The sequence below is a fragment of the Sapajus apella genome, unplaced genomic scaffold (genome assembly GCF_009761245.1).
Source record: "Sapajus apella isolate SASKATOON/1434 unplaced genomic scaffold, GSC_monkey_1.0 scaffold20, whole genome shotgun sequence".
Lineage (NCBI taxonomy): Eukaryota > Metazoa > Chordata > Mammalia > Primates > Cebidae > Sapajus > Sapajus apella.
In genome coordinates, this window is record NW_022436960.1 from 27,378,619 (window position 1) to 27,404,034 (window position 25,416).

The following is a 25,416-nucleotide window of genomic DNA, read 5'->3' on the forward strand; positions in this document are numbered from 1 at the left end:
AGGGTAGAGCATGCTGGTTTCAGGCTCTGTCAAACTGAAGATGACTCTGTGTTCCCTGAGCCATGTGTTGCACTCAGTGCTCAAATGGCAGCCTGTGGAGTCCTGTGCTCCATGTTGCTGCCTTCTAAGGGAGGTGGAGTCTCCAGTAGGACACGCAGGCCACTGGCAGAGAAGTCCCTGTGGACCCAAGCTGCATGTTGCCCCTTGAGAGCATGAGGAGGGCACTGCCTTCCATGTGAGGTGCAGCCTGGCACAGGACCTGGTCACAGCACCCAGGGACTTGGCTGTCTGGACAGAGCCAGATGGCTGGGTGAGTGGAGAAATGATTGGGAGATGAGAAGGTCATCTTGACTTGCCACTTCACCGGATGATGCCATCCTGCACTGGGCCTTCTCCTAGACTAGGGGACGACCCGCTTATGGTCTAGAAAGCAGTAAGGAATGGAAAGTGGGAGGTCACAGTGAGGGTAGCACGGGAAGGCAATCCAGAAGACACCTAGGCCGGGTGAGGTGGCTCACGTCTGTCATCCCAACACTTTGGGAGGCCCAGGCAGGCGGATCACTTCAGGTCAGGAGTTCGAGACCAGCCTGGCCAACATGGTGAAACCTTGTCTCTACTAAAAATACAAAAATTAGCCAGGCGTAGTGGTGTGTGGTTGTAGTCTCAGCTACGAGGGAGGCTGAGGCAGGAGGGTCTCTTGAAACCTGGGAGTTGGAGGTTGCAGTGAGTGGAGATTGTGCCACTGTAGTCCAGCCTGGGTAACAGAGCTGAGAGACTCTGAAGAAGTGGAAGAGGAAGAGAAAGAAGGAGGAGGAGGAGAAGAAGAAGAGGAAGAAGAAGAAGGAGGAGGAGGAGGAGGAGGAGGAGGAGAAAGAGAAGGAGAAGGAGAAGGGGAAAGGGAAGGGGAAGGGGAAGAAGGAGAAGAAGAGGAAGAAGAAGGAGAGGAAGAGGAAGAAGACATCTAAAGGAAGGAATTGAAAGCTTCCCAAATAGATCAACAAACCACGGAAAAGCAGAGCTATTAGTGGAGTCCCTGAAGCTTTCTGAGGGTACTAGAGCCCAAAACAAAGAAGGTCCAACACGGCACAATCTAGACTGTCAAGGGACAAGGTAAAAGAGGGAAACCACTGGTTTATTTTAAAACATTTATTTAGAAAAATACCCCTTTCCTGCCCGCCTTGCTCTGTGACATGAGACTTGGGCATCTTGCCTGATATTCTTCTGGATTGAGCCTCCAACCTAGAGTGGAGTCCAGCACAGGCTCCCCGAAATGCTGCGGCACTGCTGGGAGGCCTCACACCCTTCCAGTCATGACAGTCCCTGTGTTTGATCCTTGTCCGGGCCTCTGTCTCCGGGTCTACAGGTGGACAGGGGCCTCTGCGGGATGGGTGCAGCACTGCCACAGTCTGTGTGTCCCTCCCGAGACTCTGCTCTCCCCCCATCGGAAGCTCAGGGCTGGAAGCGCGGGGAGCTGACGTGAGGCTGGTGGAAGGCGTGTGCACTGTACACCACCTCGGGGGGCGAGGGCGTGCTGGCGGCCAGCACCGAGCACAGGGGCTCGTGGCTGCTCAGCACCGACGTGAAGTACTTCAGTTCCTCCGTGAGCTGCTTGATCTCCTTGCGCAGAGCCGCGTTCTGTTTCTCCAAGTCTTCGCTCTCCTGTAGGGATCAGAACCACAGATTAATGTCAGGGAAGGTGGCAAAGTGGGTGGGGAGTGGAGGGATGCAGGAGGAGGGCCCAGATTCGTCGTTCACTAGCACAGCCATGGAGAAGCATGTCAGAGAATTTTCCTGCACATGTGAATGTGTGCACAAGTGCATATATGTTCTTAGGTGTGTATGGGCGTGTTTACATAAGCACATGGGTTGGTGTGCATGTGTACACGTAGATAGGAGACTGAACCATGTGAAGCTCCTGATATTTGTCTGCTGTGACCTGTAAAATAGCAATTTCATATGGTTCAATCTGATAGAGGAGTGCATGTGAGTGTGCTCGTCTGTGTGCATGTATGCAGGGATGTCCGTGGGGGTGTCTGTGGGTGGGGGGTGGCAGGAATATAGCAAGAGAAAGCAGCTGGCGGGCCAGATCCTAAGGAACTGGAAAGTAGTTCGTGAGAATGTCTTACACCAGTTTTACTCCTTCCTACTCTGTTATGCCGTGTGTTCTCCAAATGTTCCCGGGGTCTGCATTTCGTCTTACAAATATAGTCACTGAATACTCGTCTGCTGCACCCAGATTTTAGAATGCTCAGGTTCTTTATAAATATTAAATGGGGCCAGGCAGGGTGGCTCATGCCTGTAATCCTAGCACTTTGGGAGGCCGAGGCAGGTGGATCACCTGACATCAGGAGTTCGAGATCAGCCTGGCCAACATGGCTAAACTGTGTCTTAAAAAAAAAAAAAAATTAGCCAGGTGTGGTGGCAGGTGCTTGTAATCCCAGCTATGTGGGAGGCTGAGGCAAGAGAATAGCTGGAACCTGGGAGGCAGAGGTTGCAGTGAGCCAAGATCGTGCCACTGCACTCCGGCCTGAGTGACAGAGCAAGACTCCATCTCAAAAAAAGTAAATAAATAAATATGAAATGGTCAAAGTCTGCCACAACATTCTGTCCCACCCTGCCTGGCCCAGCAGAGAGCAGTCTGACAGTACTCTGGGTGTATCCCAAGACTGTGAGCTTCTCCTTTTTCTGGAAACTCTTTTCCCTGTTGCTTTGGGGAACCATCAAATACATGGTAATCAGGAAGATGCCTGCTAAGAGGTGCTGATTTCTGATCACATCATTAATTAATCAACAATTGCCATCTGGTAATTAGCATTTACTGAAAAGCAATCCCATCTTCAGAAAGCCCAGGAGATCCCAATTCTAGTATAATTTTAAGGTTTACATTACTTGACCCAATCAAACAGACTTTCTCTGCTAAGCATTGGCACCCACAGAGGAAAGGCAAATGACATTGGAGATGCAAATAAAAACCATTTTGGTTCAAAAGGCAACCAGATATTTAGAGACCAGGTCTTACCTTGCTAGATCTAGTTGGGTTAGGTCAGTATTTCCCAAACTTGCCATATCACGAGAAATTAATTTGAAGGCTTGTTAAGAAAGGAATTTCAGGCCCTTCCTAAAATCTGCTGCACCCAGATTTTAGGAAGGTTTTGGGATTTAGGGGGTGAAGTCTGCAGAATTGATATTTTTCTTTTTTTTTTTTTTTTTTTTTCTGAGAACAGAGTCTCACCCTGTTGCCTAGGCTGGAGTGCAGTGCTGTGATCTCGGTTCACTGCAACCTCTGCCTCTCGGGTTCAAGTGATTCTCCTGCCTCAGTCTCCCAAGTAGCTAGAATTACAGGCACGTGCCACCACACCCAGCTAATTTTTGTATTTTTAGTAGAGATGGGGTTTTAACATGTTGGCCAGGCTAGTCTCAAACTCTTGACCTCATGGGATCTGCCCACCTCAGCCTCCCAAAGTGCTGAGATTACAGGCGTGAGCCACCGCGCCTGGCTGCAGAGCTGAATTTTAAAAAAAAAATTATTTTATTTTATTATTTTAATTATAGCCACTAGACCACCAGGGAGCGAAATGTGAAGTTTTAACTAGTGCCGCGGGTCATTCTAATGATCAGGCGAGTTGGAAAGCACTAGTTAAATATTATTTTAAATTTGTTTTAATTATTCAAGCACTTGTTAAATGCCTATTTATTAATGCCTGGCTCAATGCCTGACACATAGTATGGACTCAGATGTTTGTTGACTGACAGACTGATGACATCATCTGCTGGCACAAAGAAGGTAACTAAAAAATATGGTAGGTGGTGAGGAGATGCGAGATAACTTGACATTTAAAATTTGCCCTAAATAGGCTGGGTGCAGAGACTTGCACCTATAATCCCAGCACTTTGGGAGGCTGAGGTGAGAGGATCGCTTGAGCCCAGCAGTTTTCTGTTGTCGCTGTTGCTGTTTTTGAGACAGTCTCGCTGTCTCCCAGGCTGGAGGGCAGTGGTTCGATCTCAGCTCACTGCAGCCTCTGCCTGCTGAGAGCCCAGGAGTTTAAGACCAGCCTGGGCAACATTACTGAGACCCAGTCTCTACAAAAATAAGAAAATTAGCTGGGCATGGAGCCCCAGGAGTTGGAGGCTGCAGTGAGCCATGATGATGCCACTGTACTGTAGCCTCGGTGACAGAGTGAGATCCTCTCTCAAAAAATAAAACAAAATAATAAAATAAAATTTACCCTAACGCATCCATCCGGGGCATGAGCTGTGGGCTAATGAGGTTTATCGGTTATACTGCCAATCATCCTACACCCCACATCCTGGGGGTGGGTCTTTTTTAAATGGCAGAGAAGCATACACCAACCGTGGCCTTGCTCATCAAGCCAGGTTCCATCATCTGTGAAGGATGGATACAGGCATGCTCAGCCTCAGCCTGGCATTGCTTGAATGGGGCTCTCAGCTAGAAAATGTGCTAAAGTCAATTACAAAGGAAGCCTCTTTAAAACGGGGCAGGGGAGTTACTAAGAGCCATGGTGATAGAGTTTGCAGCCCTGCCTTCTGCAAGGTGTGGCCGGTTCATTCATTTAACCATTTGGGTATTTCCTGCTGGCACATCCCAGAAGGAGGGCATCCCCTCTTTACCGAAAGGTAAGATAAAGCAGCACGATGAGACTAGGGGGTGTTGGTAAGACGGGAACTGGGGGCCGGGAGTCCTGGCTTCTTCCTCTAGCCCGTTTCTTCGCCCCCTCTGAGAGTTTCCACTGGTGACAACATTTACTGTAAATTCTGTGCTCTGAAGAACCTGGGCAAACCCCGAGGCAGAAGGGAGGGCCACTCTGACCTTCTCCCCGCCTAGAGGCTGGCCCAGCTTTCGGGAAGTGACAGCAGGTCCTTCCTCCCTAAGCAAGTTCTGCTGAGCTCACTCAGCCCTCTGGTCTGCCCACCCCTCCCCTTGCAGATCCCAGAGCTCTAGGCAAAGTTCATAACCGCTGCCTGCTGCCTCTAACCAGAAAACCACCACCAGTGATAAGAAACTTGTCTTTACCTTGGGAAGCAAGACTGCTTCCTGCTAGGGCCCCCAAGAAACCCGCCCTGCCAGCTCAGGGACCGTGCAGCCAGCCTGACACTGGTGAGAGACAGGGTTTGACTTCCCTCGCAGGAGGAAGTGGCTGATCTGGGGCCTCTTCCCTCCATGTCCCCACCCGCTGTTGCCCAGCTGACTCTAGCCCTTCTTGGGGCAGTTATGCCCTGGAACGGGCTCTCGCAGTTGAAGGCACAATTGTCAAAGGTGGCATGGGAGCAGCTGTTGATCCAGAGGTATGACAATGACATCCCCTGACAATGAGGGCTGGACACCTAGGGCACAGTGAAGGGGTGGAAATGTCGCTTCTACTGTGCATGTCTGCTACTGCAGAGTGGGGCGGGAGTGAGCCTGCGTTAACCCTTCTTTCTCCCATTCAGAATTCACCCCGGTCTATCCGACTCCCACAGTAACCCTCTGAGTGGGATAGGGAAGGTAATCTATTATTATCCCCACTCTACAGATGAGGCCAACTGAGACCCTGGAACAAACCTATGCCACATGCCCTCCCAATGACCACAGGCTGGTGGCAGCTGTGCTGTAAGATTCACCTCAAGAAACCTGTTTTCTCAGAAGTTCAGAAACTTTTAAGTGTTTGATGCAAAGACACATTGCCAGGGAGGGGCAGAGCAGGGCTTGGCTTGGGGTCCTTCTCTCACACTGACTGCTTCCCCTGAGAGAAGGGAGACTCGAGTGGGCAAAGGTCACTCGAGGGCACTAGAAAGTTGGCCGGGCGCGGTGGCTCACACCTAGAATCCCAGCACTTTGGGAGGCTGAGGCAGGCGGATCACTTGAGGACAGGAGTTCAAGACCAGCCTGGCCAACATGGTGAAACCCCATCTCTATGAAAAGTACAAAAATTAGCCAGGCATAGTGGCATATGTCTGTAGTCCCAGCTACTTGAGAGGCTGAGGCAGGAGAGTCGCCTGAACCTGGGAGGAGGAGGTTGCAGTGAGCTGATACCGCACCATTGCACTCCAATGTGGGTGACCGAGCGCGACTCTGTCTCAAAAAAAAAAAAAAAAAAAAAAGTCCTTGGCTTCCCTGTGGTCTCTCAGGAGAAAGTTGGATCTCGGTTTTGGTGACCCACACACCACACAACGCAAGAACCCTGAGTTGCTCACATTCTTCCAATCACAGAGCTGACCGTCTGCCTCCTGGGCTGCAGGGAGAGGGGGTCTCCTGGCCAGATACTCTGGACGAGGGCTGACTTGAGGTCAGGTCTTCCTCCAGATGCAGAGCCAGGTCCTGAACTCATGACCACGGTGAGCTCCATCAGTGGTAAACGGGAACAGGGAGCTTGGGCCCTGGTCCTGGCTGGATGACCCTCAGTGACTCGATTTCCCTATTGAGTCTCAGTTGCCTCACTTTAAAACGGAAGGACTGGACCAAAACAATGATTCGCAACCTCATGCACACGCTGGGGTCCAATCCTGATGACCGATTCTGATTTAATAGGTCTGAGGTATAACTAGGTTCAACTTTATGAGAAAGATGGATAGAAACCAAATATTAAAAAAAAAATAGCTTAGCGTGACTTAACTAACACTTATTTATTTATTGAGACAGATTCTCTCTCTGTTGCCCAGGCTGGGAGTGCAGTCGTGCTATCTCATCTCACTGCAACCTCTGCTCCCTGGTTCAAGGGATTCTCCCTGCCTCAGCCTCCCAAGTAGCCGGGGTTGCAGGTGCTTGCCACCATGCTCGGCTAATTTTTCTGTATTTCTAGTAGAGACAGGGTTTCATCATGTTGGCCAGGCTGGTTTTGAACTTCTGACCTCAAGTGATCTGCCTGCCTCAGCCTCCTAAAGTACTGGGATTACAGGCGTGAGACATCCATGCCTGGCCAATAACTAACATTTACTGCATAATTCCGTGTGCCAATCATTCTTTTAAGTATTTTACGCTTATCAATACATTTGATATTTGATATTTTCAACAAGGTTGTGTGGTGGATAATATTATCTCCATTTTATAGAAGAGGAAAAACTGAGGAACAGAGACGTTAAGTAACTGGCTCAAGATCACACAGCTTGGAAGTTGCAGCGTGCAGTACTTGAATTGAGGCACTCTGGCTTCAGAGTCTGTGCCCTCCATCCTCTCTTGCCTTTAAAGTCTGTTTAAACGTTACACTGTTTGACAGTTATCTCCTGTGAGGTAACTCCTCAGCCCAATTGGCTTTCCAATTTCATCTTCCCTCTTTTCCCACCTCAGGCAAATCCCTCACCTGTGGGGTCACTTGATGCCACCTACCTGTATCCTGAACCACAAGCAGCTTGGGGGTGGCTAAGGAAGAGGCTTCCTGGGGGCGTGGGAGCATTCTGGGAAATCCCCTACTGGAGGGGCTTAGGAGGGGGTCACTCAAAGAACTCTTCAACGACGGGGAATCCCCAGGCAGTTCCCTTACCCGTGGGGAGCCATTTGGGACAAAGACCAAGGACAGGCTGGCATTTCCTAGCTGGACTCTGCCCCGGGGATCTGGCAGGGACTCTCCGGGCACTCTGAGTGGCGTTGAGGCTTCCTCCCTGCCAGTTCCAGTTTAGTGACCTTGGACCTCTTGACCTTCTCCTTGCATTTCCTGTTCACATTTCCAGAAGGGTGAAAATAGTCCCTGTGTGTTTTCTCCTCAATAGGACACGCAGTCATTTATTGGTAGGGTGACCTTTTGGCTCCCACCCACACTTAAGTGGCATTTGAAGCCTATCCCTCACGCCCAGATACATGTTCAGGTTCCATCGGTTGCCAGCCCCTGTATGTCACATGCAGAGGGTGGAGCCCCCATTCCTGGAGAAGGCTTCCCACTGAAAAGCCTGCCCCTTCCCAAGCAGTGGGAGCATCCAGGCCCACATCTCCCACTATTCCTGGGAAATTCACCCCAACTGCTGCCCCTCACCTTGTTAAGGGAGAGGAGGAATCACCAAACCACAGATCTTTGTGCTGAACAATGCGTGTGTCTGATTCTGGAGGAACCTTCAGTTTCATGTCTTAGAGCTGAAGCTCTAGGGCTACGAGCACCTTTGTCACGAGCAGATGTTTGTCCACATCAGCCATGCCCTCAGGGCCCTATCTGGTCACAGAGTTAAAAGGCTGTCCTCTGGTCCTTGGTTTTCAAGACTACGATTACATTGTCCTCAAATATGAGAAGACTATAAGTTGGTTCAATCCGCATCCACCCCAAACTCCTTCTCCCTTGCCTTCCTCTGGAAAGAGTGGGAACAGAATTGCTTAAAAAAAAAAAATTCAGCTTACCTTGAAGCTAGGGGAATTCTTACCAAAGAGACGTAAGCAGAAGTACCTGGTGGGTGGGAGGTGGAGGCAGAGCTTCCCTTCCTACTGAAAAGGCACAGCCTGCTCATGAGGAGAAAGGCCCCCTTCCCTCAACATAGACGGATGCCCAGAGGCTCGGCACCCATCTCATAGCCTACAGGATGAACGCCTCATACTAAGGATGCTCAGGGAGAAGGAGCTTGGTTCTTCCTTGCTCTAGCCTGCTCTCTCCACTTTTGAACTTCTTGTTATATGAGAAAAGTTGGCGGTGATTTGTTGACACCTCTGTTTGATGGCTGGTCTATTACTTGCCACTGAATGCATGCAATCTTGGCTAATACTGATGCTTCAAGTTACAAAGGTGACCACTAGCAAGCCCAGTTTTCAAAACCAAACAACAAAACAAATAATAACTGCCATCAAAGCAAGGGTTTGAATAGTTTGTTTTGTTTAAGCCAGCAGGCCACTGTCTCTGACCTAGAGTATCTGGGTACTTACGCACATGATCACCCCACACTCACTCCACAAATGCTGCTCACTCCACACACTCAGGTACAGACCTGATAGGCTGTAATGCACTGCCCCTGATTCTCAACCCTGGCTGTGCACACTGCCAGCACCTGGAGAGCCTTAAACAGTCTGAATTCCTGGATGCCAACCTCCCAGAGGTTCCAATCTAATTGTTCTGGAGTGGTTGCAGACATCAAGACTTTAAAAATACTTTCCAAGTGAGCCTAATGTGCAGCCAAGTTGCAAATCATGTTCATAGCGGATTCCTTTTAAAAATAATATTAGGTCAGGTGCAGTTGCTGTCATCCTAGCACTTTGGGAGGCCCCTTTGTCAGGAGGGTCATTTGAACTCAGAAGTTTGAGGCCTGGGCAACATAGTGAGACCTCTACAAAAAAATTTAAAATTAGCCAGGCATAGTGGCACACACCTGTAGTCCCAGCTATTTGGGAGGCCAAGGTGGGAGGATCATTTGAGCCTTGGAGATGGAGGCTGCAATGAGCCATGATTGCACCACTGAACTCCAGCCTGGGGAACGAGTGAAACCCTGTCTCAAAATTATGATAATAATAATATAACATAACTGTGTAGTGTCTGATTTCATTAAATTTGTGTTATATATTTGCATATTTTCATTTTCTTAAATACATTTAAAAATTTTATCATTTATAGTATAAATAATATTTAAAAATTTAGAGTTGGGAGACCATTTCTCAATTTAAAACATTTTCTGAAGCAAAATATCCATTTAAGCACACTACTATTATATTCTTTTATTTATTTATTTATTTTTTCTCCCTCGGGCTCCCCTATTATATTCTTAAATTGGTGAAAACAATTCTAAATAGCTCAGCACAGTTCATTCATACAATGGAAAGGCAAGAGCTTGGGATCTACTCGTACTTCATTCATTATAACTTTACCCCTTTCCTTACCCTTTCCATTGTTGAGCTCCGTGAAGGCAGGGGCTGTTACTGTCTTCACTGTTTTGTCCTCAGTAACAAGGACAGTGCCTGGCACATAGTAAGTGTTCAATCAAATCACGTTGCTTGATTGCCAACTTATAATCTGGAATAATTTACCAGATTATTAAATCTCAGATGTGCCTATGAAGAAGGGCCGACTGAGTACATTTGTGATGTCCATGAGAATTCCTAGAGAGTGATTAGTGCACCACTCGTACACCTAAATAGCTTCTACTTTGTAACTCTGGGATATTTCCAAATGAATCAAGGAGATTCATTTTTTCAAAAGGCCTAGGTGAAACCTCTGTTTATTCCCCAAACTGAACCAATAGGGTGGGAGTAGCAGAATTACAACCACTTCAAGAACTCTGTCATGTCACTTCCCCAGTTCAAATTTGACCCTCCCCATTCATACCCAACAAAGGAGACTTGACCAGTTGTGAAAGGCCAAACCCCCGAAACTGCTGATATCCTGAAAGTGTTTATAACCAACCAGAAAGAAGGATGTATGTTTTCGTGTAGGATGAAATATCTGGTTGATTTCTAGGAAAAGGCCAGACTCTCTGCATTAAACAAAGGAACAGTGTAAAACAAAAACTGACAATATTGCATTGTTCTTACATTTGCCCTCTCAATTAAACTGTCAAACAGCCCAGTGAGGTGCAATTGCTTCTTAACTTGATCAGAGTTTAGGTTCAGAGAAATCCCCCCAGGCAGGGTTTGAATTAGCTGGGCCCCCACCACATGCCCCATCCGGTTCCTGCTCCCAGGAGCACAATTGCCTTTTTTATTTTATTTTTATTTTTAAAGACAGGGTCTTGCCCTGCTGCCCAGGCTGGAGTGCAGTGGTGCTATCACAACTCACTGCAACCTCGACCTCTTGGGCTCAAGCAAGCCTCCCGCCTCAGCCTCCCACGTAGCTGGGACGACAGGTGTGTGCCACCATGCCTGGCTATTTTTTTAAACAGATTTTTGTAGAGATGGGGTTTCACTATATTGCTCCGGCTGGTCTCGAACTCCTGGCCTCAAATGATTCACCCACCTTGGCCTCCCAAAGTGCTGGGATTACAGGTGTGAGCCACTGTGCCAGCCCCACGATTGCCTTTATTCCTGAGCTCTTCCTCACTCCCTCATGGTCTTGAACTTGGTCTCCACCCTGCCAGCTTGGCCTCAAGGCTCTTTGCTGCCATCACCCTCTCCCCAGATCTTTCCAGTCTCCTCTTTGATTTGCCTTTGATCTCAAATGCCAGAGCCTCAGGAAGGCCTCCCCCTTCACTGCCCCAATCCCCTCCCTTAGACACTTTCCACATTGCATGATTTCATCTTATTATTATTATTATTATTTTGTCTTCTTTAAACCTGTCATGTGATTAGTGTGTTTGTCTGTTTTCCAGTCCGACTTCCAACTGACTGTAAGGTTCATGAAATCTGGGACTCGGTATGTCCTGTCCCTGTGATATTCCCAGTGCCTAGGACAAACTGTACCTGGCTGATAAATATTTGTTGAGTAGATGAATCATTTCTGCTAATCTCAGCACTAGTACTGATAATATGGCTTTTGCTTGTATAATTTTCTGTGTCATCCTGCTCTCTTAATGATAAGACATGTTCTTATGCCAGTTAAGTACCCTATTTTAGTTATAGGGTCTTCAGTTGCAGGAAATTGCATTTTGGTCATAGGAATCCAGTTCCCTCTGCTTGACTCTGAACTTTATCGTTTTTTCCGAGTTTTCATAAGAACGCCATGTTATCTTTCTTGGTTTCCTTGTCTAGGGTGACCAGATATTTACTCGGACACCTGTTGTCCTGGTGTAACATTTACGAGTTTCACCTTCCACTCTCAAAGTATTCCTGTTTGGAGTATAATTTTTAATATCTCCTACCAAAACCTGATTCCCAAATTTCAGCTCAAGAATATCCTCTGTCCTTGTCCCTGATGTCCTCTAGAGTTCCTATAGCTCTCCATTTGGCCATTTTCTTCTGTTTCTTTAAAAATAAAACAATGCAGTATAACTACATTAAAGATCTTTTTTTTTTTTTTTTTTTTGGAGATGGAGTCTTGCTGTGTCCCCCAGGCTAGAGGGCAGTGGCGTGATCTCAGCTCACTGCAGCCTTCTGGGTTCAGGTGATTCTCCTGCCTCAGCCTCCTGAGTAGCTGGGATTACAGGTGTGCGCCACCCTGCCTGGCTAATTTTTGTATTTTTGTAGAGATGGGTTTTCGCCATGTTGGTCCGGCTGGTCTTGGACTCCTGACCTTATAATCTGCCCGCCTCAGCCTCCCAAGGTGCTGGAATTATAGGTGTGAGCCACTGCGCCTGGCCAAAATATTTTTTAAAAGTTAAAAACAGTCCAGTTCCCTAACACAACTGTTTTCATTTAGACATATTGCAATCTCATCCTTTTTTTTTTTTTTTTTTTTTTGAGATAGGGTCTCACTCTATCACCCAGGTTGGAGCGTAGTGATGTAATCAGGGCTCACTGCAGCCTTGACCTCCTGGGCTCAAGCGATCCTCCCACCTTAGCCTCCAGAGTAGCTGGGTGCAAGCCACCATGCCTGGCTAATTTTTTATTTTTATTTTTGTAAAGACAGGATCTCACTATGTTGCCCAGCCTGGTCTTAAGTCATCCTCCTGCCTTGGCCTCCCTGAGTGTTGGGATTACAGGCATGAGCCATCCTACCCTTTTCAACAAACATGCATACATTATTTTTATGAAATCTCAATCATAGCACACATACAATTTATATTTCGCATTTTGTCCTAACTTTATCACATCTACGTAAACATAATTTTTAATGACTACATCATCAATTTACTTAAAGTGGTCTTCTAATGTTGGACATCCTGGTTGCTATCAAATTGTCACTATTAAAAATAATGCTGAGATGAATATCTTGATGCGCACTGGGTTTTGTCTCTGTTCAGTGATTTTCTAGGATAAACTCTTAGGAACAAGATGAATGAGGCCAAGGAGGCAGCCAGTCTTTCCAGTCCTGATAAGTATTACTGAAAAAAGGTCATGTCAAATATATAATGTCACCAGTCGTGAATGCTTCTATCCATTTTCCTACAACCTTACCGACATTTAGGTGTCATAATTTTAAATAATTTAGTTGTTGCCAATTAGCTTTATGAAGGCTTCTTAATTTCATGTTACTGTTAGAAGCTGGAGAGTATTAAGGAGGAAGAACAGCTTTCCATGTGTCTTTCTCTGTAGTGTAGCATTCTCAACTAGGACTGATTTTTGCCTTTCCAGGGACATTTGACAAGTTCTGGAAATATTTTTGGTTGTCACAGCTAAGCAGGGTGAGGAGTGCCCTACTGGCTTTCGTGGGTAAATTTTACATTTTACAAGACACAGGACAACCCCAAACAACAAAGAATTATCAGACTCAGTGTCGATAGCACTGGGGTTAAGAAACCCTGCCGTGGTGTGTATCGTTTTCATAATCAGAATAGGAAATTAGGGTATTTTCATTTTAGTAGGAAAAATATTATGTAAGCTTTCTGCTCATAGCCTCTGCCCACTTGTCTATTGGTGTCTTGATGTTTTGCTTTATAAGATTTTCTTTCTGGCCAGGTGCGGTGGCTCACTTTGGGAGGCTGAGGCAGGTGCGTCATGAGGTCAGGAGTTTGAGACCAGCCTGGCCAATATGGTGAAACCTTGTCTCTACTAAAAATACAAAAAATTAGTTGGGTGTGGTGGCATGCATCTGTAGTCCCAGCTGCTCGGGAGACTGAGGCAGGAGAATTGCTTGAACCTGGGAGGTGGAGGTTGCAGTGAGCCGAGATAGCACCACTGTACTCCAGCCTGGGTGACAGAGCAAGACTGTCTAAAAAAAAAAAAAAAAAAAAAAAAAGATTTTCTTTCTGTAGCATAAATATTAAACCTTCATTTATTTAATTTGATGCAAATATTTTCCCCAATATGTCATTGGCCTTTCTAATTTTGGGTTGCAACTTTAAAATTTCTTTTAAACAAAGAAACATTTCACTTCGGCCCCTGTCAGGCTTGCACTCACTCTCTTTCTGGTCCCTTGTTGTATAGTCGTATGTTCTGGAGCTGATGAGTGTCGGGGCTGTTCAAGTGTTCTGGTTAATGGCCTGCTTCTTGGCCCACCTTTGCAAAAGGCCTTATGCAAACACCTGCCTAGCAAAGCTCTGTTCAGGAAAGTGGCATGAAACAAAAGCAGACTGGTGGGAAGGCAAGAGGTTTGGGTTCTTGGGTGTCATTAGTTTCCTCGTTGGAAGCACGGCAGGTCGCCCTAGAAGATCTCCGAGTTCCCATTTAATTCTGCAGTTTAACTGCAATTTTAAAAGGTAGTAGGACTATTATCATTGTTATTCCCTCCACAGCCATCACGGGGACCCGTGGTGAAAACCTCTGCAGATACCCTGCAATCTGAAGGGGCCTTTGTACTGTGAACCCAACCCACCCCTTCTAGGAAGCAGGGAACTGGACTAAGTCCAACAGAGGAGACTTAGAAAACCTCTGAGAAACTTGGGCAGGGGCACTCTGGGGAAACTCTCCTATTCTGCTCAGGAGAAGGAAGTCTGGGTCCTGCTGAGAATAGCTCCATGAAGACATCTGCTGAACAGGTAGCTGTCAGTTTGTGACCTGGGACTATCATCCTATTTAGACAATCATTCTTTATAGCATCAAGACCAGCGTGGAGCTGGACTTCCAATTTCCAATATGCCTCCCAAACGTAGCCACACCAACCCATCATCGGTAAGACAAGCCGTGGGGGGTGGTGGATTGCCTTGACGTGTTTTCCCTCCCCAAATGAAAATAGCCAAATTTTTTAAATTCTGATTTTTAAAATGGAACATATTTATCATAATAAAGAAAAACAAAAGTACCAAGAATAAGATGAACTACCTAAACTCAACTACTCATAATTGCTATTAACATTTTGGAGAATGTCCTCCCAGACATCTCTTTATGCATGCAACCATGACCCAAACCCACAAATTTTGCATTAAAGGATTATACTCTGCATGCTGTTTGTAATTTGCCTTCTTCACTTAATGCTATATTACGGACATCTTTCTATGTTGATAAATGCAAAGCTAAGTAGTCATTTAAAGTATGAGCATAAATTTTTTATTTTATGAATGTATCATAATGTGCTCGTCTTTTGTTGTAAGCCGCCTGTCCAGTTTTATAGCATTGATAAAGTATTTACTATTCACAGATAATGGTGAATATTACAAAATTTACAACTTTGTAAATTATTTTTCTTCAAACTCTGTTGTGTCAAAGGTAATTCCTGTAAAAGATGTTAACATTTATTGCTACACAGCCTTCTCAAAAAAGATTTCAATTGATATATTGTATCATTTGATATACCAATTGTATCTATCTATATATACCGTGTATATATAATTGTATATATACACGGTGTATATATAATTGTATCTAGCTGTATATATCATGATATATATGATATCAATTGTAAAATTGACATATGTATTGAAAATAAACATGTCTTTACTTTCTTTACCAGGCCTGATGATGTCTGGGGGATAATGCAGATTTTGGAAGATGTTGCTTAAAAAACAAAAAAAATAAATTCATGAAGAGATTCAAGGAAAATATAGGTTAGGGAAGACGAACACATCTTCATCCGGGTTTGAAAAACCAGGCAGTAAAACTTAAGGTTAGGAAAAACTCGTGGTTAGGAAAATGGGTTCTGAAGTCAGACAGACCTAGTCACAAGCTGTGTCACCCCAATCAAGTTACTCACTGCAAGGAATTATAAAACACGGTTTTTATGCACATTAAATGAGACACTGCAGGGAGGGCACTTAGGCACAGTGGTTAATACATAGTGATGTGTTCAATTAACATGTTTTTTAAAAAGAAATTCATAGCAATGGAGACAGGGTCACATCTCATAAATGGTCCACTGAGTCTACATTGAACTTTTAAGGTGGAACTAGCCTGAACATTCCTTTTAGTGTTTCATTGACCTATGACTTCTCTGTGCCAACAAACATTATGGCATGGTCTCCCAGAGACAGCAAAAGAATTCCAGGAGTAAAGTAGGAACAGAAGCATCCTTTTCTCTTAGGCGAAGGCCAAGAACAATAGTGCTACCCTAAGGAGCCCCGTAGGGTCTAACATCTTTGCCGAGTTTCTTTTCCTCTGTTACTCAATGTTCCTCCAATTGTAAATACCGTATTTCTCACAGTGTTAGCTCAAGGCTTCATTTAATGCGTAATTTATACTCATGATTTTTCAGTCATATATGACAAAGCACATCCCTGGAAACTGTAGACCTCTCTTTTTTTCTTAAACTAATGTGAGACTCCTTCAGGAGGCAGCCCCAGGCAAGCACCTGGCCCACTTCCACCTAAGAGAATACCTAAATCTCCAGCTTTCTAACTTGGTGGTTACTCTCACTTGCCTTCAGCTCCATCCTCAAGGCCAGCACTGACTTGTCAGCAGCTTGCTCAGAGCTAACACTGCTGTTGGCCACTGCTCCTAGCAACTCTGCTAATTTTAGCCTTTTCATGAACAGAGTTTCTTAATTGACCTCAGCTCTCTTTTCCACTGATCCTGGTCTTTGACTTGAAATCCTTCCAGCTGCGCAACACTAGAGAGCCACTACCAACCAACCAGGATGGCTACACAAAGGAAATGGATTTGCCATCTTTTATCATACAGTACTGTGGACCTGAGGATCACTCAAATCCCAACCTACAGCTGGTTCTCCCAAAGACTGAGATATTTACGTATGTTGCTCAAAAGAAAGCGTCAAGATTGAATACTCTTCATGTCACGATGGACGATTATTCAACGTTTGATGTCAAAATTAGAAAATAAATCATCTGACACGTGTGGTTATGATCAATGCTGAGAATTTTGATATCTATATTATAAAGATAAAAGCATGTAATAAAAAGCCCCAAACTGTATAAAAGGTAAAGAATACAAAATATCTCCCTCTTGCTATAGATCTTTAGTCCTACTTTTCAGAAATAAATATCATTAATAATTTCTAAAATAATCTATTTGAAAATGTTTGCATTTGTAATTATGCATATATGTACCTTTTTCTTTTTATTGAAAACACAAGGGCCAGGCACTGTGGCTCATGCCTGCAATCCCAGCATTTTGGGAGGCCAAGGCGGGCAGATTGTTTGAGCTCAGGAGTTCAAGACCAGCCTAGGCAACATAGCAAGACCCCCGTCTCTAAAAATAAATAAATAAATATAAATAAAAACCATTAAATTAAAAAAAAATGGGAGCAAACTATGAGTTATATTTATACCTTTTTAACTTAAAAGTACAGAAACTTGATAATCTTTCCGGATTAGCACATTCTGATTTAACTCATTATTTTAACATCTCTACAATATTCCACTGAATGGACAATAATTTACTGAATCCCTTATTGATGGATTTTTTTTAGCTTGTGTTCAGTCTGTCCTATAAGAAACAATGCAGCAATGATTATCTTTACATGTACAGAATTGTATGGTCTGTGGGTTTCTTTGTGAGTACACTCCAGGATATCAAATTACTGAGTCGCAGGCTATGTGCACCTGTAATTTGGATGGATGTGGGCAAATTGCCCTCCACCAAGGTAATGCAGGCTCGACTACCAGCTGTGTGTGCTGGTGCCTGCTTCTCCACTGCCTTGGCAACATCGTATTGACAACATTTTTCATCTTTGCCAATCTCACTGCTGCTTTAATTGGCATTTTCCTAACTAAAGAAGGTCTACTATCTTTTCACACATTTATTTGCCATTTATTTCTCTTTTCTGTAAATTGCCTATTCATAGTCATCGTTCATTTTTCTTTTGGGTTGCTAATCATTTCCTTTTCATAAGAGCGCTCTGATACAGTAGGTAAACATACCTTTTTTGGTCATAGGTGTTACAGATATTTTTCCTCAGTTTGTCATTTGCCTTTGATTGTGCATATAGTATTTTGATCTACATAGAAAGGTTTACTTTTTATGAATAAAAGTAATGTATATCTGTCTTTTCCTTTATGGCTTCAAGGTTTTATGTTTTATTTAGAAAATAATTCTCCTTTCCAAGAAAAATTTTTTAATGCTCATTTGTCTTTTCAAGTTTTTTAAGCTTCCTTTTTTTTTAAAGAAATTTAACATTTAATCTATGTGTGTGTTGTATAAGAAATGAAGGATTAAGCTTTTTTTTTTTTTCCTCCCCCAAGTGACTAGCCAATTGTCTCAACTCTGTTGAGTAATTCATCTTTCTTTCATTGGTTTGAAATACCATCCTGGTCATTTTGTATTTATTTATTTATATTGAGACAGAGCCTTGCTCTGTCACCCAGGCTGGAGTGCAGTGGCACGATCTCGGCTCACTTCCACCTCTGCCTCCCGGGTTCAAGCGATTATCTTGCCTCAGCCTCCGGAGTAGCTGGAATTACAGGTGTCTGCCACCATGCCTGGCTAATTTTTGTAATTTTTTTAGTAGAGACAGGGTTGTGCCATGTTGGCCAGGCTGGTCTTGAACTTCTGACCTCAAGTGATCTGCCTGCCTTGACCTCTGAAAGTGCTGAAACTATAGGTGTGAGCCACCCCACCCAGCCCATTTTGTATTTATACTTGGTGTCTTAGCAGCTGAAATATGTATTTGGGTCTTGAAATCTGAATTTGTTTTTGGGTCTGTTTCCGTATACTATCCTGTTCAATGTTCCGTCTTTTCCACATTGTTTTGATTTCTGTATTTGTGTTTCACTTTAATATGTTGGTCAGTTAATCTTCTTTCATTATGCTTCTTTAGAACTTTCCTGGCAATTGCCATGTGATTCTTTTTCACTGGAAACTTAGAATAGCTAATCTAGTTCTTGCCCAACTCCCAGAAAACCTATTGGGTTTTTACTGGGATCACATTAAATTTGTCAATTAAGGAAAATTGCTAACTCGACATAAGGTATGTCTTTCCAATTATTTGAATCTTTAAAAAATCATTTAGGATCCTCCTCATATGTTTTATTAAATTATTCCTCCCTTCAATTTGTTGCTGTCATTGGTATTATAAATGGGACCTTTCCTTCCATTAATTTCCTAATTGGTTATGTTTTGCATAAAGGAACCTTATTACATTTTGTTTTAACTTTAGAAGCTGCATTCTCTTACTATTTCAGATAATTTTTCAGCTGACTATCTTAGATCCGCTTATTAGCTATTGATATCTTTTAGAAACTAACTGGTCAGGTTATGCCTTTCTCATTTTTAATCAATGTCTGTACTATATGTAATTAACCCTATAGTTGTCTGTGGGAGAAAAGTAACTAAGTGTGATCGGTGCTTTTGTGTGAGATGCACAACAAAAGGAAAATACAAATAGAATTAGATTGTTTGTCGATGTCACAATTATGAAAGGAATCATCTGATCCATTTTACACCAGAGGTGGTCAAGGCAAGGGATTTATACACAATCATAAAAAAAAGGCTCTCTCCCTGCTCTTAATTTTTAAAGCAATCAATGTACAGTGTCTTGGTGTCAGACATTAATAGGATAGATACTGAAAATGTTGAATAGTAAGCATCCCATACTCTCAGTAGAGGAACAAGATAATTGCTTCAGTATTTTAAGATTGATAATAGTGACAGCAGTTGAAACTTAAAAAAGTCCCAATATAGATGAGGCTAGAACCCTAATACGAACGTGGTCCTTGTTTGATATGGTACTCTCAGTGGCTCCCAAACCCTTGTCTGTAAAGCCCCGGTAGGGGAGTCCTATGGCTGTGTCTGAAGGGCACAGAACAACCCCAGCATGTGGAGCTAAGCGTGGAAAGGATTCGGGGCAAACCACGCACTGAGCCCTGAGACCCTGGTGGTAAACCGGAAGACTTTTCACCTGAATCTCAGACATAAGAGAATAATGGATGGAGAGGATGGGTGATTATCATCTCAGAGAAAAGGAAGACTTGAAACCACAGCTAAACGTCCTATTTGATGGGCGCAGATTGAACACATTGCTGCCAAAAGCTTCTACCTGAAGCCAAGAAACAGAAGTTGCATTGGCAGCAGTCCACGGGCTTGCTGCGTCAACCCTGCTGTGATCCACTCACCGTGCTCAACAGAAAGCAGTGGGGGAGGAATGTGTGTTCAGATGTGAGGAAGCTGGGAACATTCTAGAGCCTGAGGCTGGGGTGTGGCTATGGACATGTTGACTACATGACTGGGGGCTCTGTGGACCTTCAAGCCATAGAGAGTATCCTAATGTCACATGACTAGTGTAATTAGATGAGCTGAATCTTTAGGTTCTGACATTTGTCCTGAAGGGGGAGAGAGCTGAGTCAGAGCTGAAAGACTTGCTGTGGCAAAGAGACATGTATGTCACCCTCATTAATATGTCCCCGAGGGACTGGACGAAGACTAGTGAGTTGAATTTACAGGGAGGCAGGGGTGCAGATTAACACAGGGAAGACCCTTCTGTTCATATATTAGGAGAGGAAGATCTCCAGCCCTAGAAGTTGCCAGGCATACAGTGGTGGAGGGACCATTGGATGGAGGTGTTGCAGAGAAGTCTGAAGCATCAAACGTATGTCTGAACTTGCTAGCCTTTAAGAAACCTTCCAACTCTGAGCTTCTGTCATTAAATATATATCAAATGTATACATGTTTATATATATATATATATATAATGTGTATGTGTGTATAATTTGTGATTATCTTGCTTCTTATAATAATTATTATTACTCTTATTATACTTAACATTTTGAGTATTTATGAATTCCAGGTACTGTGCTGGGCTCTTTAAGTGATCTGCATGGGGTAGTTATCATCATTTTCTGTTTTCTACATAAGGAAACTATGCCCAAGGGTGGCCAAGAATGTCTCCAACACACAGACAGTAGGCAGCAGGGCTGGGATTCAATCCCTGTTCTGACTGCTGAGCTGCTGAACTATACGTACTTTCCACTTAAGAAAATGAGCACACACGTACAAAGTTTACGGCAGTTTGCCAGTCTCAGGACATTGTCTACTTGTACAAAAGGAAGATTTCATCCTTTTAAGTTTTGATTGATCGTTTGCTTGCTCTAAAGAATACTGAATCGGAATCAGACTCTGATAGAGAAAGAGGGAAGGATTATAGATGTTCAACCTTGAGATGGAAAACCAGAATGTGGGGACACATTGAAATCGCAGAGCACACACAAGCAGCAGGGTCACCAACAACTTGACATGCAGACTGTGGAGAATGGTTGGTACAGTCTTGTGGTTTATTCATTCTTTCCAAAAAGTTAACAGATAATTGTGAACTTAAATTATGTTAGTGTGCAATGGAGGACATGCTGAATACATTTCTAATAAAACCCAAGCACCCAATCAGAGCTGTTGGTGCAGTCTGCTCTGTTTCCTTATAAAGCTAAAAGATGCATTAGTTCTTCTAAAACTACGTCTTACTTATTCTTGATAGGGTTAACACAGCCATTCTAACTGGCTGATGATCATGATAATCTTCCAAATAAATACAAGCTTATTCATTTTTGGTGCCAATTGCACTCTTTCCACTGAAAGAATTGGCTAGCCTATTAGAGATATGGAAATGTTTCTGAAGGAAGGGTATGAAGCTAGAGTTGCTATGGAAGGGGATGAGGAGAGGGAGAGAAAGGAACTCGTGAAGAGTTGGCCGAACAAGAACCAAACTGGGGACAGAGTGAAGGGAGGTAAGGTGGTAAAGCATGAGCAATGAGGAGGAAGCAGTACTTTATGAGGGGCACAGCCAGAACCTAGAAACACCATCTGGGGCCTTGGGCCACTGGTGGAACTGCAATTCAGCACCGCTCAAGGCCCCTGGGTCGCTCAAGCCAGAGGTCAAGGCTTTCTCTAGAAAAATTTGGGCTAGAGGCAACTCAACCAGGACGGCGATCATCCCAGATAAGTTCACTTGAAATTGCATCTTTCACAGATCCCTTGGGATGATTTCAAAGACAGATATTTCAAAATAAGACTTCAACAGTGCTCTGAAGAAAAGAATCAGATGCAGTGCCCTGTGGACCTCCCTGTGTCAAACGCAGGACCATTTGATGACTGGCAAGAGATGGGACTATGTGTGGTCCTTGCACTGCGAGACAACGGACTGCCCTTCTAAATTCCTTTCAACACAGCTCTGCCTTCTAAATTCCTTCCCAACACAGCTCTGCCTTCTAAATTCCTTCCCAACACAGCTCTGCCTTCTAAATTCCTTCTGACACAGCTCTGTCTTCTCCTCTCAATGCCTCATGAAGGATGGGGCACTCTCTGGCTGCCCCATCCCTGAGCCAGTGATTCTGCCTTCAGCTCAGCCTCTGGGCTTCCCACACTTAACTTACCTACCCCTTGAGCCCTCCTGGGGTAGAAAGGTTCATTTCTCTATTTAGCCTCCTGACCCACTCCCTGCTGCAGGGACTTCTTTTTTTTTTTTTTTTTTTTTTTTTTGATGGAATTTCTCTCTTGTTGCCAGGCTGGAGTGCAATGGTGCAATCTCGGCTCACTGCAACCTCTGCCTCCTGGGTTCAAGTGATTCTCCTGCCTCAGCCTCCTGAATAGCTGGGATTACAGGTGCACACCACCATGCCTGGCTATTTTTTGTATTTGTATAGAGCTGGGGTTTCACTATGGTGGCCAGGCTGGTCTTGAACTCCACCTTGGCCTCCCAAAGTGCTGGGATTACAGGTGTGAATCACCACGCCTGGCCTACAGAACCTTCTTGAAGCACTCCCAGGAGAGCCTCCCTTCCCCACCTCACCCCACAGCCCTCACCCTCCACTAACCCGCCCCATATACACATCCCCACACAAGCAGAATCAAAGCTATGGTCCAAGGCTTCCCGTATGGTGGAGGGCAAAGCCTGAAGTTCATAAGGATGAAGATTGATCTGAACACTCACCAAGTGCAGGGTGTCGGCCTTCTGCGTCTGCCTCTGTCGGCTCTTCTGGGCAGCGATGCGATTTTTCTCCCTCCTCTGAACTCTTCTCACATCATCAGATGAGTCCTGGGAAAAAGAGAAGATGAAGGTTAAGCAAGTCTGCTCCTCCCTTTTGAGCGAAAGCAGGCTCTGCTGGTGTGTGGTATCCATCCAGCCATCCTTCCATGCCTTTATCTCTTCATGAACACTCCAACCCCCTATTTACTAAAAGCCTGCACGCAAAGGAGAGCTCTTCTCCATGCCTGGTTACGCATCCCCAGGTCGCTGACTTTTTTGACCAAAAGCTACAGGAAAAAGGCAAGAGAACTTGAGGCCTCAGTAGAGCTGTATTTGGCACACACACACACAAAATGGTTAAGGCGATGAAGTGTGTTTATCACCTCTCCTCTGTAGGGCTGCTCCACCCTTACCCTCTCATTTTTTGGTCTTTAGGCTCTTCTTGCTGTTCGTTGAGCCGTTTTTTTTCAAAGTTTGTTGAGCACCTACTATATGCCAGCCTCTGTGCAAGTGTTCTTACAGAAGTGTTCTTGTTTAATTTCCCAATGCTGTGAAGTTGATATCATCATTTCCATTTTATAAGTGAAGAAACTGAGGCTCTAAGAGCATGCCCAAGTACTCTCCATCATCTGAGAGTGCTGAGCCCAATGCCTTTCTATGACCCTTCCCCTACTAGCTACTCTGCACCCCATGTAGTCTTCTGCTGCATTCCTGAGCTGAGGGCATACCCCAGATCTGCCTTCTCTGTCCCGCCGTTGTGCTTAGCCACTGTGACATTCCCCACGGCTCCAGCACAATGCCTGGCACATTGATGCCAAAAAGAATGTTAATGGTGGAGGTGAGCTGGCTGTGGTGGGTCGTGGATGGGCGCTTGGGAGGATAAGGGGATCTTGGGGTGTTCTCTAATTACACCCAGAGATGGGCATGTTCTGTGCCTGGGCAGAAGGGTTAGCTCCAGTTCTCATCTAGATGCTGCAGCATCGGTGTAGCCGTCTGAGTGAAACCCTTTAGTGACTGGTGCCCTGTTCCCTTCTACATCCCCCACAGACTAGAGGGGCACAGATCCGAGGGCAAAGCTCTGGGCTCACTAGCACTGAGCTCACCAACATGTCCAGTATTTTCAGGCCGTTGTGGTAGGCGGGCATTGGCATAGATAGGAAGGAAGTGCTCTTCCTCTAAGGGGGATAGGGCACCAGGTTACCATGGAAGCCATGAGTAATTTCCTTCCTAAGAAGAGTACAAACTTCCAGGCAGTCAGAGCCACTCTGATACCATCTTGAGCAGAGGACTGGATTCTGTTCTTCTAGAGGTCTCACCTAGACTCATTCCAGTCTGCTGCTCCGTTGCTAGAGGCTTAGGATAGATGCCCTATTCGGTGTTTACATACTTTTATTTTGGCTGCAGCATTTTGAAAGCCCTCCTGGATATCTGTGCTAAGGAAAGAATGCACTTTTAAACTATGAAGGTGGAGAAAATTTTAACCCATGGATAGACATTGGATGAGAAAGAGGAGGACTTCCTACAGCAAGGATGTCAAGAGTGTGGTGCAGAAAAAATCCCTAGGAGCTGTGAGATGGGCAGGGCACTCCTTCTTGGGCAATCCTCTAGCTGAAACTTTTGACTTAGAAGTCACAATCCGGACTCCAAATGCTCCCAGAATCCCAATCTCAATCTCTCTGTTTCCCCAGAGCGAAGATGAGCTACCAGGAAATGTCTCCAACAAATGTCCAGAGCCACCTCCTCATTCATTTCCTTGCTCCTGTGCGGAAGCCACAGGGACGAGGTGTTGACCGGACCTCTAGCATCCCCCCTTGCTGGGTGTGCTAGCAACAAAGGCAGTGCCCCAGCCGAGAGACCCTTCTGTGCTAGCCTGGGTTTCTCCTCCTCCTCCTCCTTCTTCCTCTTCTTCTTTTTTTTTTTTTTTTCAACTTTTCCCAGACCCCTTTTTATCTCTTTCCCTGTTGGCTGTCTCCTGGGAAACTACATATCTAGAATTTGAGCTGTGCAGGCCAGCAGCCAACTTGAAAACTCCTCTTACTTTTCTACAGCCTTGGAGAACAGTAGACTCTTTTCTCTGTGTTCTTGATGTTCATCCTCCTCTTTGCTTCCTAGAAAGCTTCTTAGGGTGGCAACCCCAGTGAGGCAGAGGTGATAGGCACCAGCCTTGGAAAATGGAGAGAAAAAGGGGCTTTGGCAGAATGGGTGGAAAGATGAGGGTCTCTGCCAATATGCACAGCTTAGTAGCAAATTCCATGTCCTAAGTCTAACAGAGTGCCCATGCCACGGCCACCTCCTCCATCCTCAGCTCCCTGGGCAGGATAAGGAAGCCTGTCCCTCTTTCCATCCCCCAGGAGAATGAGAAGTTAGGAGAGAGGAAAAGGAGGACTCTACCTGTTTGCCAGGGGGAGGAGAGCGGCTGAAGCTGGAGTCACTGCTGTCGGAGCTGTGAGGCATGGCTGAAATCTTCCGGGCTCTCTCACTCAGCCCCAGGCACCTCTGGGCTCTCTTGTCACCAGCTGGGCTCCCTTCCTGACTTCTCCTGGGCCACTAGCCCACCACCCCCCACAGGCACCTCCTCTGCCTGCCCTATAGCCACCTCCGACCCCTGCGTCCTCCTCACTCTGGGGTGCAGAGGGACTGCTCCCCAAAGGGACATGTCGCTCGCTCTGGGGCTTGCACGCTCTCTCTCTCTCTCTTGTGGTTTCTG

The 25,416-nt window shown here is 45.1% G+C and overlaps 1 protein-coding gene across 1 annotated transcript; it reads right to left on the minus strand.

Annotated features, from left to right (window-relative positions):
* Positions 1 to 1,128: 1,128 nt before the first annotated feature.
* Positions 1,129 to 25,416, minus strand: BATF (basic leucine zipper ATF-like transcription factor). The gene is made up of 3 exons (XM_032287794.1): positions 25,101 to 25,416; positions 22,674 to 22,778; positions 1,129 to 1,659 (listed from the first exon to the last, which is right to left on the minus strand). Exons 1-3 carry the CDS (start codon positions 25,161 to 25,163, stop codon positions 1,450 to 1,452), a joined length of 378 nt encoding a protein of 125 aa, XP_032143685.1. The 5' UTR covers positions 25,164 to 25,416; the 3' UTR covers positions 1,129 to 1,449.